Source organism: Dermacentor variabilis, chromosome 9 (assembly GCF_050947875.1).
Source record: "Dermacentor variabilis isolate Ectoservices chromosome 9, ASM5094787v1, whole genome shotgun sequence".
Taxonomy (NCBI): domain Eukaryota; kingdom Metazoa; phylum Arthropoda; class Arachnida; order Ixodida; family Ixodidae; genus Dermacentor; species Dermacentor variabilis.
Window position 1 is genome coordinate 154,489,017 of NC_134576.1, and position 12,805 is coordinate 154,501,821.

General features: G+C 43.2%; 1 protein-coding gene across 12 annotated transcripts in view; it reads left to right on the top strand.

Moving 5' to 3' along the window:
- The window catches only part of LOC142557859 (transmembrane protein adipocyte-associated 1 homolog), a 210,713-nt gene that overhangs the window by 182,621 nt on the left and 15,287 nt on the right, over positions 1-12,805 (top strand). For 9 of the 12 annotated variants that reach the window (XM_075670074.1, XM_075670070.1, XM_075670072.1 and 6 more), the window contains one exon: positions 10,729-10,796. The exons of the other annotated variants lie outside the window; for them this stretch is intronic. In XM_075670074.1, the coding sequence (XP_075526189.1) occupies positions 10,729-10,796 (68 nt within the window). The remainder of the gene's footprint in view (positions 1-10,728; positions 10,797-12,805) is intronic. 12 annotated transcript variants of the gene reach the window in all.

Genomic DNA, 12,805 nt, shown 5'->3' on the forward strand with positions numbered 1-12,805 from the left:
TGTACGATAAGCATAATAATTCTGCTATAAATTCCGAGTTCGAAGAATTTACTACTTTTCTTCTAACAGACTTTTCAAAGTGTTCAATTGATACTAACTGGTTACTCTTTAAAAACAAAATACTAGACCTATTCACTAAGCATGTACCCAACATTATCGTAACCGAAAAGAAGTCATCCCCATGGTTTAACGTCACATTGAAGCAACTGAACAATAAAAAGAAAAGGGTTTTTTGTTCCACAGAACACTCCAGTGACGCATGCGCTTGGAGCAGCTACTATGCCATAGAAAAAGAAATCAAAAAGCTTGCAAACAGAGAAAAATTTTCCTTTTTTTCACAGACATTGCCTGCTATGTTATAAAGTAACCCAGAAAAATTCTGGAACACCATTAACCCTAATAACTCCCAGACATTAGCATTGTGCGACAAACAAAACCATCCAATTCCAAATCATGAGGCCGCTGAGCAGCTTAACCACTTTTTTCTTCCATGTTTTCCGCCGAACCTGTCAACAACTTGCCTCCATTTCCTTATCTCAACCATACTGTGATGCCTGGAATCACATTTTGTTCTAACGGCATAGCTAAACTTATTGACTTGTTAAAACACATTTGGCGTGAACGGTATCAATGCGAAAATGCTGGAAAACACGAAATCGACTACTAGTGTGATACTATGCCATATTTTCCAGCAGTCACTATCAACAGGAGTGGTACCAGTAGACTGGAAAGTAGGAAAGATTGTTCCAGTACCCAAAAAAGGTCCTCCATCTTTTTGCAGCAGTTATCGCCTTATTTCACTTACTAGTATTTGTTCTAAACTGATGGAGCATGTGATCTACTGAAACATTGCCATGTTCTTAGACTGCAATAGTTTCTTTTGTTCTAGTCAGCATGGCTTTCGCACAGGACTCTCATGTGATACTCAACTAGCTTTATTCTTAACAATATTAGTACCAACTTTGACTTAAACAGACCCGTCGATGCTCTCTTCTTAGACTTTGAAAAAGCATTCAACAAAGGTCTGCATCAACAGCTACTCCTAAAACTCTCGACTAAACATTAACACATCTGCATACAATTGGATTCGCAGTTTTCTCGCCAATCGACAACAATTTGTCTTTGCTAACACCCACTCATCTAACCAATCCCCTGTAATCTCTGGTGTGCCACAAGGTACAGTACTTGGACCTCTAATTTTTCTCATTTATATTAATGACCTCCCAGCTAATATCTCTTCTACCATTCATCTATTTGCAGATGACTGCGTTGTATATCGTTCAATTAGAACCAGCACAGATAATAATACTCTTCAAAACAACCTCAACCTTATTGAGTCCTGGTGTAGCACATGGTTAATGCCTTAAACATAAAAAAAAACTTCATTAAAGGGACACTAAAGGTTACCAGAAAGTCAAGTTAAAGTGGTAGAGCAATGTTCTAGAATGTCTAAGGCGTCAATATAATGGCAAACAGAGCTTTAGTAACCGAGGAATTGAGGTAAATGCATGACACGATTTGAGACCCCCCAGCGACATTCCGGTACTAGCCCGATGACGAAAGCACTCCTCATAATTTCTCTTACTAATACTCAACTGCTCGTATTGAAAATGTCATTTCATTCGATTATAAGACGGAAGAAAATGCTACTTGTCTACGTCTATTCGATTCTAAGAAAAAATAACATTTTGACGTTACCCTTCTGTAGTATGGGTGGTCGAAAGGTTTCGTTTTCGCTCGACTCTGCGGGCTCGACTCAGCGCCGCACACGCTTTGGAGTTTCAGTAGTTTCGTTATCGCGTCGTGCTGTGCGGGTTCTGCTGGCTCGCGAAACTTTCATTTCGAACAAGCAGTGAGAATGCCACGTCCTTGTGATGTCGTGGGAAGCCCTCGTTGCTTTCCCGCTCCGGAGAGCCGGTGTCGAGGCCGCCGTCGTAGTACGCAACGACGCCGACAGCGCGAGCCCTCAGCATCAGGTCGCGCTCGTCAGTGCTCAAATCGCTGAAGTTGAGCCCAGCATCGCGAGCCAATCTGTCGTTGTCAGGGTCCATTGCGACGAGCGTCGAAATTTGCGTCATAGAATAAAGTACCAGCTTATGGTAGCGCGTTTCTCCTTCCGCTAGCCACCATACTCCCGCTTTCGCTCTGCTGTCGGCTCTGTCTTGGCTCTGTTTCTGGCCGCGCGTTTGCATTTTGCGCAGAAAAGCCGAGGCGCCGTCTGCGGACGCCGCTCTACTCACCGATGGCGCAACGTCACTATGAGACCATGATGTCAGTACTCCTCGATCGGAGGGCGGGCAACTTGAACTGCGCTAGAGGTACGCGGACGCTTCAAAACGCATTTTCTCTTAAAATAAGTCTCTCCTTGGCACGAAACAAGCGTTTCGAGGTTTCTGGGATGGTATTTCAACAGTCCACGTTCACTTAATAGTAACCTTTAGTGTCCCTTTAACATCTTTACACCGCAGGCCACATTACCAGCCAGCACAACATATCATTTCCGGCTCCGTAATATTATTCACTGAATCTTATAAATATCTTGGCATAACATTTTCAAGCAATCTCTCCTGGTAAACCCACGTAACTAACATAGCTAACTCCGCAAATCATGTTTTGGGCTTTCTTCACAGGACTCGCTCCCCCAACAGTGAAACTAATAGCTTATCTTGCATTTGTTTGCCCTAAGTTAGAATATGCATGTGCTATTTGGGATCCTCATCAATATAACCTAACTAATGTTCTCGAATCAGTCCAAAATCGTGCAGCTTGTTTTATTTACTCTGTGTATTCTTACCATTCCAGAGTTTCCGAGCTTAAAGCTCATGGTCACCTTACCAACCTTGAATTGTGAAGCCACATATCAAGGCTATGCCTTTACCACAAATTTTATAATGTTCCCTTCAAAGTTCCAGCTATCTTACCAGTTCATCGCTTGTCCAGCCGCACAAGCCATCCTAGAATAATTTACGCTCCCCCAGCCCAAACTACCACTCACCTTCACTCCTTTTTGTGATGACTGCATGGGACCGGGACTGGAACCATCTACGTACAATTGCCATGCACCACTCCAATCCACTTCAATTCAAGACGGCACTGGAATCATGCTTTCACTGTAATTTAAACCCAACCCTCATGTAATACCACACCAGTGGCCTTTAAGGTATAATAAATAAATAGATAAATAAACTGTGTCAACGGAAGTACATTTGCTACTAATGTGCAGTGAATTTATCACGGTTTATCATTATGCAGAAACAGCCAAACCTATTCTTTATGCTGTACTCCATGTTAAGAATTTTAGCAATGTGGCAAAATAACAAGAGTTTCATTTAAATTGCCTTTGAACAGTAATAAGATTATAATTATTATTATTTTTGACATTAAGAAATAACTACAGGGATCTGTTTTATCCACCTCACACGCAAAGAAATTCAAAGTTGAAAATGCAAAACACTGCTTTTTTACTCACCGGTGCACTACCCAGAGGCTGCAAAGTTAATCCGCTTTTGTGAGTAGTCTCCAAGCAGACTGTGCTTGGTTCCAGTAATTAATTTTTGTGCATGCTAGCACATTTCTTCTTTTTTTTTCAAGCAACACGTCATTATGCGTCCAGACATGGCAGATCACTAACGACGGAAGCCGTGCAGCCGTTATGCCAGTGAAACTTGCAGCTGATAGAATTCACCATCTTTAAAAGGGACACTAAAGGCAAATACTAAACACCATTCCAGAAACCTCGCAATGCTTGTTTCGGGCCAAGAAATGACTTTATGAGAAAATTGCATCTGAAGGGCCCGAATACCTTTAACACAATTCAAATCTCCTGGCACACAACCGGGGAGTGGTGACACTGCATACGCCATCACGGCTCTTTGTTGCCGTCAGTGAGTGAAACGGTCCCTGACCAACGGCAGTATGGTTTTTTGCTTGGAACACAAATGCACGGCCATAGAGAAACTCAACCAAGACAGAGCAGTGGAGTTGCCGCTGCAGCTGCTTTTGGTCAAGTGGCGGGGACTGTTCGGGCATCCCACGGCATCACATGGAAGTAGAATTCTCTGCTACTTGAAGTTTGTGCAAGTTTCACGAGCTAGAAAAACCAGCGCAGCACTAGGCGATACTGAAACTACTGAAACTCGGAATGCGTGGGCGACGCAGAGTCGAGTGAAAACTAAACCTTTCGACCGCCTGTGTCGTTGTCAAGGGTAACATCAATGAGATTTTTCTGAAAATGAAATACAACTGACTAAGTAGCATTTTCTGTTGTCTTTTAATGCAATACAATGATGTTTTTATAATGCGTGGTTGAGTACTAGTGACAGAATTTAATAGAGGAGTGCCTTCGTCATCGGGCAAGCATTTGAATGTCCCAGCGGAGTCTCTAATCATGTCCTGCATTGACCTAATTTTGTCGATTGTGAAGGCTCTGTTTGCGAAAATATTGGCATCTTACCCCCGAATGCAGAGGTCTAACTTGGACTTGACTTGATGAAGTCGGCCTGAACCAAGAGGCGGACTTCAAAACACCCAAGTCTGCTTTCGCATTTCATAGACGCTCAAGCTGACTTGCTTCATCAAGTCAAGACTATGCTTCAATGCAAAAGCAGGTTGCTCGTCTGTGTTCGAGGTTAACAATAAATTTATAAGCGTAAGGCATGTTGTACAGCAAAAAAGTATGTATCTTTTCAAATTTCTACCAGGGCATAAGTGCTGAAGTATAGTTTGGGTAAATTTGTTCCATCTGGCTAGGTCCGCCGCTGCGATGGGCAGTGTTGCTTGCGGAAAGTGCGCATTCTCGGTGGGTTTAAGTGGTCTTCAAATTTTGGTTTTCTGGCGCGCTTTTTGATTTGCAGGTTTCACCATTTTTTAAAGTCGGTGCTCCACTTTTAGGCGACTGTGTATTTGAGTGCAAATCAATTTTATAGTCACTATTATTTTGGTTTTAGCTTATTTTTAACTCAGAGGTCTTGTTGCGTGTTTGTATAACTGGCTGTAGAGAAGCGAACGAAATGGTTGGTTCGTATGGTGGTCTTTCAACGACTTTTGTTCTCGATTGCCGCAAGGCGTTCATGTGCCGTCTGGGCCGGCAACAGAATACAAGAGGCCGAGACGAGGCATACGGTCAGTTTCTGAGGGAGCTCGTTCGTCCGTTTTCGCCTATAGGCAATCCAGCAGGCAGGCGACGGCCCTTGTTCTGGTCGGGCTACGTGACCCTTTGAAGAAAAGGCCAACTTATTCGAACACACTAGGCCAGAGTCATAAACAAGAAAAAAAAACTGCTACATGTGCTGCGAACGAGGAGTACCAAGCGCCGTAGAGTCCCCTGTCTGGACCCATATGGGTGACAACACCCGATAAAAAACAAAATAAATAAATAAAATGACACATGCAAAGGATTTGTCTACTTCACATGGAGGGTTTGTCGAGAACAACAAGAGGGAGAGTGTGGCACAGTCGTAGACATCGCAAATTGGCAGCGCGTGTTGTCTGCTAGGAAAATGTCTGTTAGGAAAACAAGTTGTGGGGCTCGTGCGACGGCGGCGCGCCGCATTTGGTAGGAAATTGCTGTCCTGTCAACAGGCTTTCACGCTGAAATGTGGCACTCACGTACGCTCTCCTCCCAAGAGAATGCACCGCAACACAAGACGGCACCCCGTTTTACAGAAGACGAAAAGAGCCCGCTGACGACACTTGTGAAGGACTACAAGCATATTGTGGAATGCAAGAAAACTGATGTCGCATCGTTGACCAAGAAGAATCAGACATGGAAAGAAATAGCAAAACAATATAATGCCAACCACGAGATTACGCTGCGCGATCACCTGCAACTGAAAAAATGCTGAACCAACCAGAAGCAAAAGCAGAAAGAGGAAGCTGCGAAAGACAAGCGAGAGCGCCACAAAATTGGTAAGCGCACATGTTCTGCATGACTAGCTCATTTGGGCTACTTTTTATTATGCTCATGCGCATGTTTCGTATTCGGTGGATGAGTGCTTGACAGTTCGGCATGCTGAGTGTAAATGTGGTCATGAGCGCTAATAACTGGTGATGGCATGTGTAGTCATTGGAGATGAGAAAATACGCTCGCAATCAAGCTTTCCGCGACTGCGGGAAGCACACCAGCATCGAGCGCAAGTGCTTCGCGATGAGCAGAGTCACCTTTCCAACTGCGCGATACACTGTTGACTGAGGAATGCCGACTGGACCCCGGGTGACTGTTTGAAACATGCCAGCATCGTAAAACATCACAGCCATCAGCAACTGCAGCATGGGAGGCACACAGGCTGTCCTCTGTTGTCCCTGCTTACCCGGATAGGCAACATAGCGAGAAGTCACACGGCGTTCTTCGTGAATCTGTAGCGACCGAGGAATTGTTTGTCGTCGTACAGCTCCATTGGATTCCCTCGGTCACGTAGGGCGGGTCACGGAATTTTCGGCAAGAGCTGCGCCTCTGAAAATGCTGTATCCATGGCGTGGCAAGAAAACTCGAAAGCAGCTAACCTCCGCGCGACGTCTGTTCGGGAGGCTGCCATGTTGGAATTACACACGAAGTCAGTTTCAAGCTAGCCCAGGAGCAGACTTGAACTTGAGCGAACTTCGATGCAGCCAAGTCGTCTGCAAGTCGTCCGCAAGCTCGAGCACAATTTAAGACACATGGCAAAGCTGTCTTAAGACTTCCAGAAGTCAAGTTCGAGCCAAGCTAGATCTCTGCATTCCGAAGTTAGAGATTCTCGAGCACTAACCTATCACTTTAGCTTGACTTAATATTTGCCTTTAGTGTCCCTTTAAACACATTCACTTGGTGGTGGCTAATGAATCTTGCACGCATGAATTGGCTGAGATATTATTGCTATCTAATTAAAATGAACCTGTGTGTTGCTGCTGAAAGGAAACGACCACCGTGTTCACAAATATTACCGCCGTACAATTTGAATCGATAAGTGGCCCAGTCTGCAATTGATGCCAATGGGCTGCTGCTTATCTCACATCAATGAGGTCTTAAAACCTTCGTTCAAGTAATAAAGCACTGACTTTAATAACAGAAGCCTAATAATAACAATGGCCTACTTTGTTCGTAAAAAATGGCATGGTAACCATGTTTGTTGGTTACTATATGTATTATCTATATATTATTATATAGATAAAATATTTAGCCACATTGAGTGCCCCTAGAAGAATAAATATGAATTAATGTATGTGACCAAATTACAGTACGTAGCTCCACTTACGTGCTTCATGCTGGAACGCGCCGGCATTGATTTTTCGCTCTCTGTGGCGATTGCTGCAACTTGAGTGTGCGGGGCCTGCTAAAATGAACTTGGTTGCGCTGCTCTGCGCATTTATTTTTTTAATCCTTCGATGTATACGTCAGTGTGCATGCTAGCGGCACCTATCTACAAATGGGTCAAATGTGGATGGTTTTGGTTACGGCTTCCGAGATTTAAGTGGAAAAGCTTAGATGCGCTGCCCATCTTCGGAGGCTTTGTAGCTAAGAGCTGCTGGTGGATTTGTTGCGCAGTTTGGTTTGTTTCTGTTACGCTCTCAGGTGTGCTTTTTGACACTTGGGCATGGGTAATTGCAGTTCCTTAGATCGAGCTCACGGAACCCTGTGGAGGGGCCTGCGGAACCCTTTGGTTCCATTGAATCTACTTAGATAGCTCATGGTCTAGAACTTTGATCAGTGTGAAGCAATAAAATTTTGTTGTCTAGTCTTTGCTATAAGTGCAGTGGTTATTCTCCTGTTCTGTTTTATGAAGTTAACTAATAATGACAATAGTACATTTATGAAAAGAGACATTTTTTTCTGATAAAATTTTGTTGCTTATTTTCTCAAGAAATATAGCTTAGTACACCTCCTTTCACTGAGAAGAGATACTGCAAATGCCATTTTTTTTTTTAGCAAATCAAGTGTTCATGAACAGTGGTCTCGTGAAGAATTCATCACATTGAGTTTTCCGCTTTTGTGTCCAAACAGTGACATGATTGTTTCATGAAATTTAGTTCCTGGAAACTTTTTCGGGGTTTCATCATGGAATGAAACCCCAAGAAATCAAGCTTGCAAATAACATTTTTTTTACAGTGCTTGGACCAAACGATCCAATAAGGATTTATTTTATTGATGCATGTGTTAGCAATAGTTCATCCTTAAATGTGTCACTTCCTAAATTGATTATTCATGCGACATCTGCTTTATGTCTAATGTAAGATTACTGCAAAGTCATTACTGCTCCAGGAACTGCCCTAACAACAACGAAAAGAACGTTTGATTCCAACCTTTTAGAGTGTGTTGAAAGAAAACATTAGCTTAAAAATCAGACAAGACCTTAGCACAATTTCCACTGTTTCTTTACATGGTAAAAAAGCTAGGCTGCAGTGACAGAAAAAGTGTGCCATGCACCAAATGAAATCTTGCCGATTTCTACACCTGTGTCGGAGTTTCGGGATTGTGGCCACCTCTCGTAGCCTCCATTTCTACTGCGCACTATGCGTTGCAGATAAACACATAGATGCACTAGCTTATGTAAGGTCCACAGAAGTCAAGTGATAGCTGCTCACAGGGAGCATAGCTGGCCTGCTCTGTCATAGCTGTGACATGTATCATGGCAGATGACATTAAGTGGAAATTGAGTTCCACTGTACATTTGGCAATGTGCTCATGTGACCGTTAGTGGGTGTTGTCCTGTACCATGTCCTGAAAAAGTGACTGATGGTCACTTTTTCAGTACATGGTACAGAGTCGCTTGTTCCTATTCATAACATGCAAATTGCACAGTGACACACTGTGATGGAGCTTTGATTATCATAAACACCTAGCTACAGCATCTCTGCCTCTCATGAGGCCTGCATAGGTACACAACATGCCTGCCTTTTTATGTCTGCTGTGGTTGCTCACTTAGCTCACTCAAAGCTGTGTTGGTGCTCATCAGTGGAGAGAAATTTGTCAGCATCCAAACCAACACCTTGTGTTCATTGTTCTAGCTGTGTGGCATACATGGTGCACATTTGGACGCAGACGGGCTTTGTCAGGCACTTGTCATGGCTATTTTATCGCAGCGCACAAAAAATTGAATGGGACCGACAGAGTAGATACCATAAAGCACTGACTGCAACTGGTTTATTGCCACTCAACGTGCTTGTAAATATAATACAGTTATACAAGTATTATTAATTATTATTATATTATTATATAAGTATAAGCACTCGCAGAAAAAAAAAGCCAAGGCGAAATGTGAAGCCCTTCCTTGATAGTGGTGAAAGATCTTGTGGGATTGAAAGCCACGTCACACATAAAACAAAAAGCAAAACTGCAATATGATTGAACTCGTGATGACCAAGTCACCACGTGAACTGGTGCCTTTAAGACAACCGTTGTTGGGTCACTATGCCTAAGAAAAGGTGCTTTTGTCGTTTAACAACAGTGAAGGCGTGCTGACACAATAAGTTTTGATATTTCACCTGCTTCTACTGTTTCTCTCGGGGTCATCTTGGCGCACCTGCGCAGAATTGTGATATGCTCAAAGAAAGGCCACTGTTCCTCACACCACTTGCAGTCTTGACAATGTATATATGTAGGTGTCCCATCGCGTCACTGCTGCCTCTGGACACCTATGTATACATTGCCGAGACTGCAAACAGTGTAAGGAACAGGGGCCTTTCTTTGAGCAGAGCACGATCCTGCGCAGGTGCACTGAGGTGACCACGAAAAAAATAGTTGAAGTAGGTGAGATATCAAAGCTTAAAAAGAACTGTGTCAGCACACCTGTGTCTTTCCTTAGGCATAGTGACCCAATAATGGTTGTTTTAAGAGCACCAGTTCACGTGGTGACTTGGTTGGCAGATTTCATTCATAGTGCAGTTTTGCATTTTGTTTTGGTTTTATGTCCAACATGGCTTTGATTCCCACTTCGTGTATCGCCTTGGCTTTGTAGTTTTTTCTGCGCGCGTATATGCGTCCAATTGTATACGTACTTTCAAGCACTTTGCGTGGCAATAAACCCGCTGCAGTCAGTGCCTTATGGTGTCTGCTCTGTCGGTCCTTGTAAAATTTTTGTGCACTGTAATAAAATAGATATGCATAACCAACTAGCCCACCAGTTCATCCCGAGCAAATTCACTTCTGTGGGTTGGCTGGTTTCGTCTCACTTCTATGGGAGCCAAAGAATAGAGCACAATGCACGTCAGATTTCACCTGCTCGCTGGTTTCATGAGCTTTCATGACCCACACATTTAAAATGCAGCATGTCATGACATTGTCTCCTTACTGCTCCATGGCACAGGCCTCAGCTTGGTAATGCCTGTAAGGCACTATTTTCATCAGCATGCGATTTGCTGTGAGCACATAGGTGAAGCAGTGCTACCAATTTTTCCATCAGATGATGCTTGCATTTCAGTATGGTAAGGCACTTTAGCTTCCATTTTTTTTTTATTTGCAACTGATTTCTTTGCCTTTCTAGTGCAAGAATTGAAGCAGTGGCTCATGGAAGTTCTTGTCCATGAGCCGACACTGTTTCTGTGATGAGTTGATAATGATTGGCAGCTCTTTTCTCTCATATAGCTCCTGGGTTGCATTTGGTTCCACATAGCAACTGTATAACATTGCCTTGTAGAGTTGCCAAAGGTTACTCGATTGCAAATATGCCTGTCGGCACAGGTGGCATGGCCAGGCAATGCATTTCAACTCCTTGCATGCACGCTTACCCTAACACAGTGCATTGCATGCCCCTACAGCATGCCCCCCACTTTCTGTCCCTGTGAACCTGCATGGGATGCCTGCCGTCTTGGGGCACCGGTCAAACGTAAGTTTCCCTCCATTACCTTGGCTGTAATAAGGAGTGGCATTACTGCACATTTCAGCAGTAACATCAGCTGTAAGAGTTCAGCAGGGGCAGCAACGATGCTGTACCTTTTTCTTAAGTGTCCAATATAACATGTTTCAACACTTCAAATTAACATAGTTCTGTGGTCTTCACCACATGGTCTTCCCTTGTAACAGCGCAGTCTCTGTGGCATGCGTGATTGCAGCTTCTTAAGGCGGCAAAACAAGCTGCAGCAACCCAAATATAATTTTCTCTTCGGTGTTTGGTTTTGAAAACAAAATTGGTCTTGAAGATGCTATCAAGTAGGAACATGCCAGATTGAAACGCAGTGTACCAAAAGATTAGCCATTGGGCAATCGACAGGTTTCACAGACATTGTTTTAGACCCTGCACATTGCAGAGCTCCGTGCTTTTCTTGAATTCGTCTTCTCCATGTGTGAATGATCACTATATTTACCCGTGTAAGGCCTGCACTTTTCTTTTTCTGGATTTTTTACTAGGTGCGTGCCTTACACGAAGCAGGCTTATAACTGCTTGTTGAACCGTCAAACAGTGGTCAGACTGCTATGCAAAATAACACAACCACTAGGTGCCAACTAGTTTTCTGGACATACAGTGCTGTGAAAATTCTTAAATAAGCAGCTCTTAAGAAATGAATCACTGCAGTAAAATTGATTTTGTTGTTTTTTTAAAGTGGCAGCACAGCGGGAAATTGATTTATGGACTTTTTTTTCAATGTTCTGCTTCAATAAAATAACGTTCTAGATTTGTGATGACCGAGGCCACGGGTATGTTTCGCATCCACCCATCATGCAATGCAGGCTGATGTATGTGGCAAGTTGTCCTGAAGTGCGGATATCATGCATGTGGCCTTTACTCTAGGACAGTGTCGGTTTAGTTTGTGTGGAACAAAATAAGTTTGGAGCATTATTAGCTCTATGCCCTTGCCTGAGCTTCTGCTGTTGCATCTACTAAGGGCATACAAATTTGGTAGGCATTCACAGTAGTTGCTGGCTGATAGCCCATGCATCCAAACTTCACTTCACACGTGTGGCCATCAGTCTAGCCTGTGCACGGAGTTTAATGTACTGGTACACAAATTTTATTGGCAAAGTTCCCACAACAGCTTGCCGCCTGTTGCACTAGTTGACTAGGCTTAACCATCACTGCCACACCTCTTTGTCCGAGTCAGTGACTAAAGTTGTGGTGTAGTAGGTTTGGATGCTAATTCCATTGTTGGCAGGACAACTAGTGCCATCTCACAGTGGCTTGCAGACATGAATCGGCATGTGGGCGTGCATGTGACGCTTCGTTAGATTTTTTTCCAAATTTTCTTACTCCAGAGGAGGGGGACCTTGCACGAAAGCGGGCTTAACACGAGTAAATATGGTATTTAGTCAGTCATATTCAACTGGTTTGAATTGCACTTATCTGTTCTAGAGATGAACCTGAACTAAAATGTGTAATTCGTAACCTGTTGTGAAGTGGAAAGCATATTGGTTTAGTAGCTTGAGTACATGTTCCCAAACTACAAATTGAAAGCCAGTATTGCAGTTCGGCCATATAGAGAACATTGTGCAGAAGCACATGCAAGAAACCAGCCAACATTTCGTAAACATTTTTAATTTTCGTTGTTCTTTATTGTTTTATAGTCCCACAAATGTTATTCTCTCAGCTGTGTTCACAGAACAAGCTTAGCCTACAGGTGCACAAAACAAGCTAAATAAAGACATTGAAGAATATTTGAAAAGTGGGTGTTAATTGCACTCAGAGTACAAAATTTTGTAATAAATACCACGAAGAATAAATTGAAAAACGAGAACTTGACGACCTTCGTCATTCTCTTGAGACCTCACAGATTGAGGGTGTCTTGGGTAACCTTGTGTTTGCTACAAATTCTCTTATGCATAGTTGGATGACTAGCACTTGGCCCTTTTGAAAATATCCTCAAGTTCGGGATGCTATCTGGTAGCGCCTGGACTTTCTTT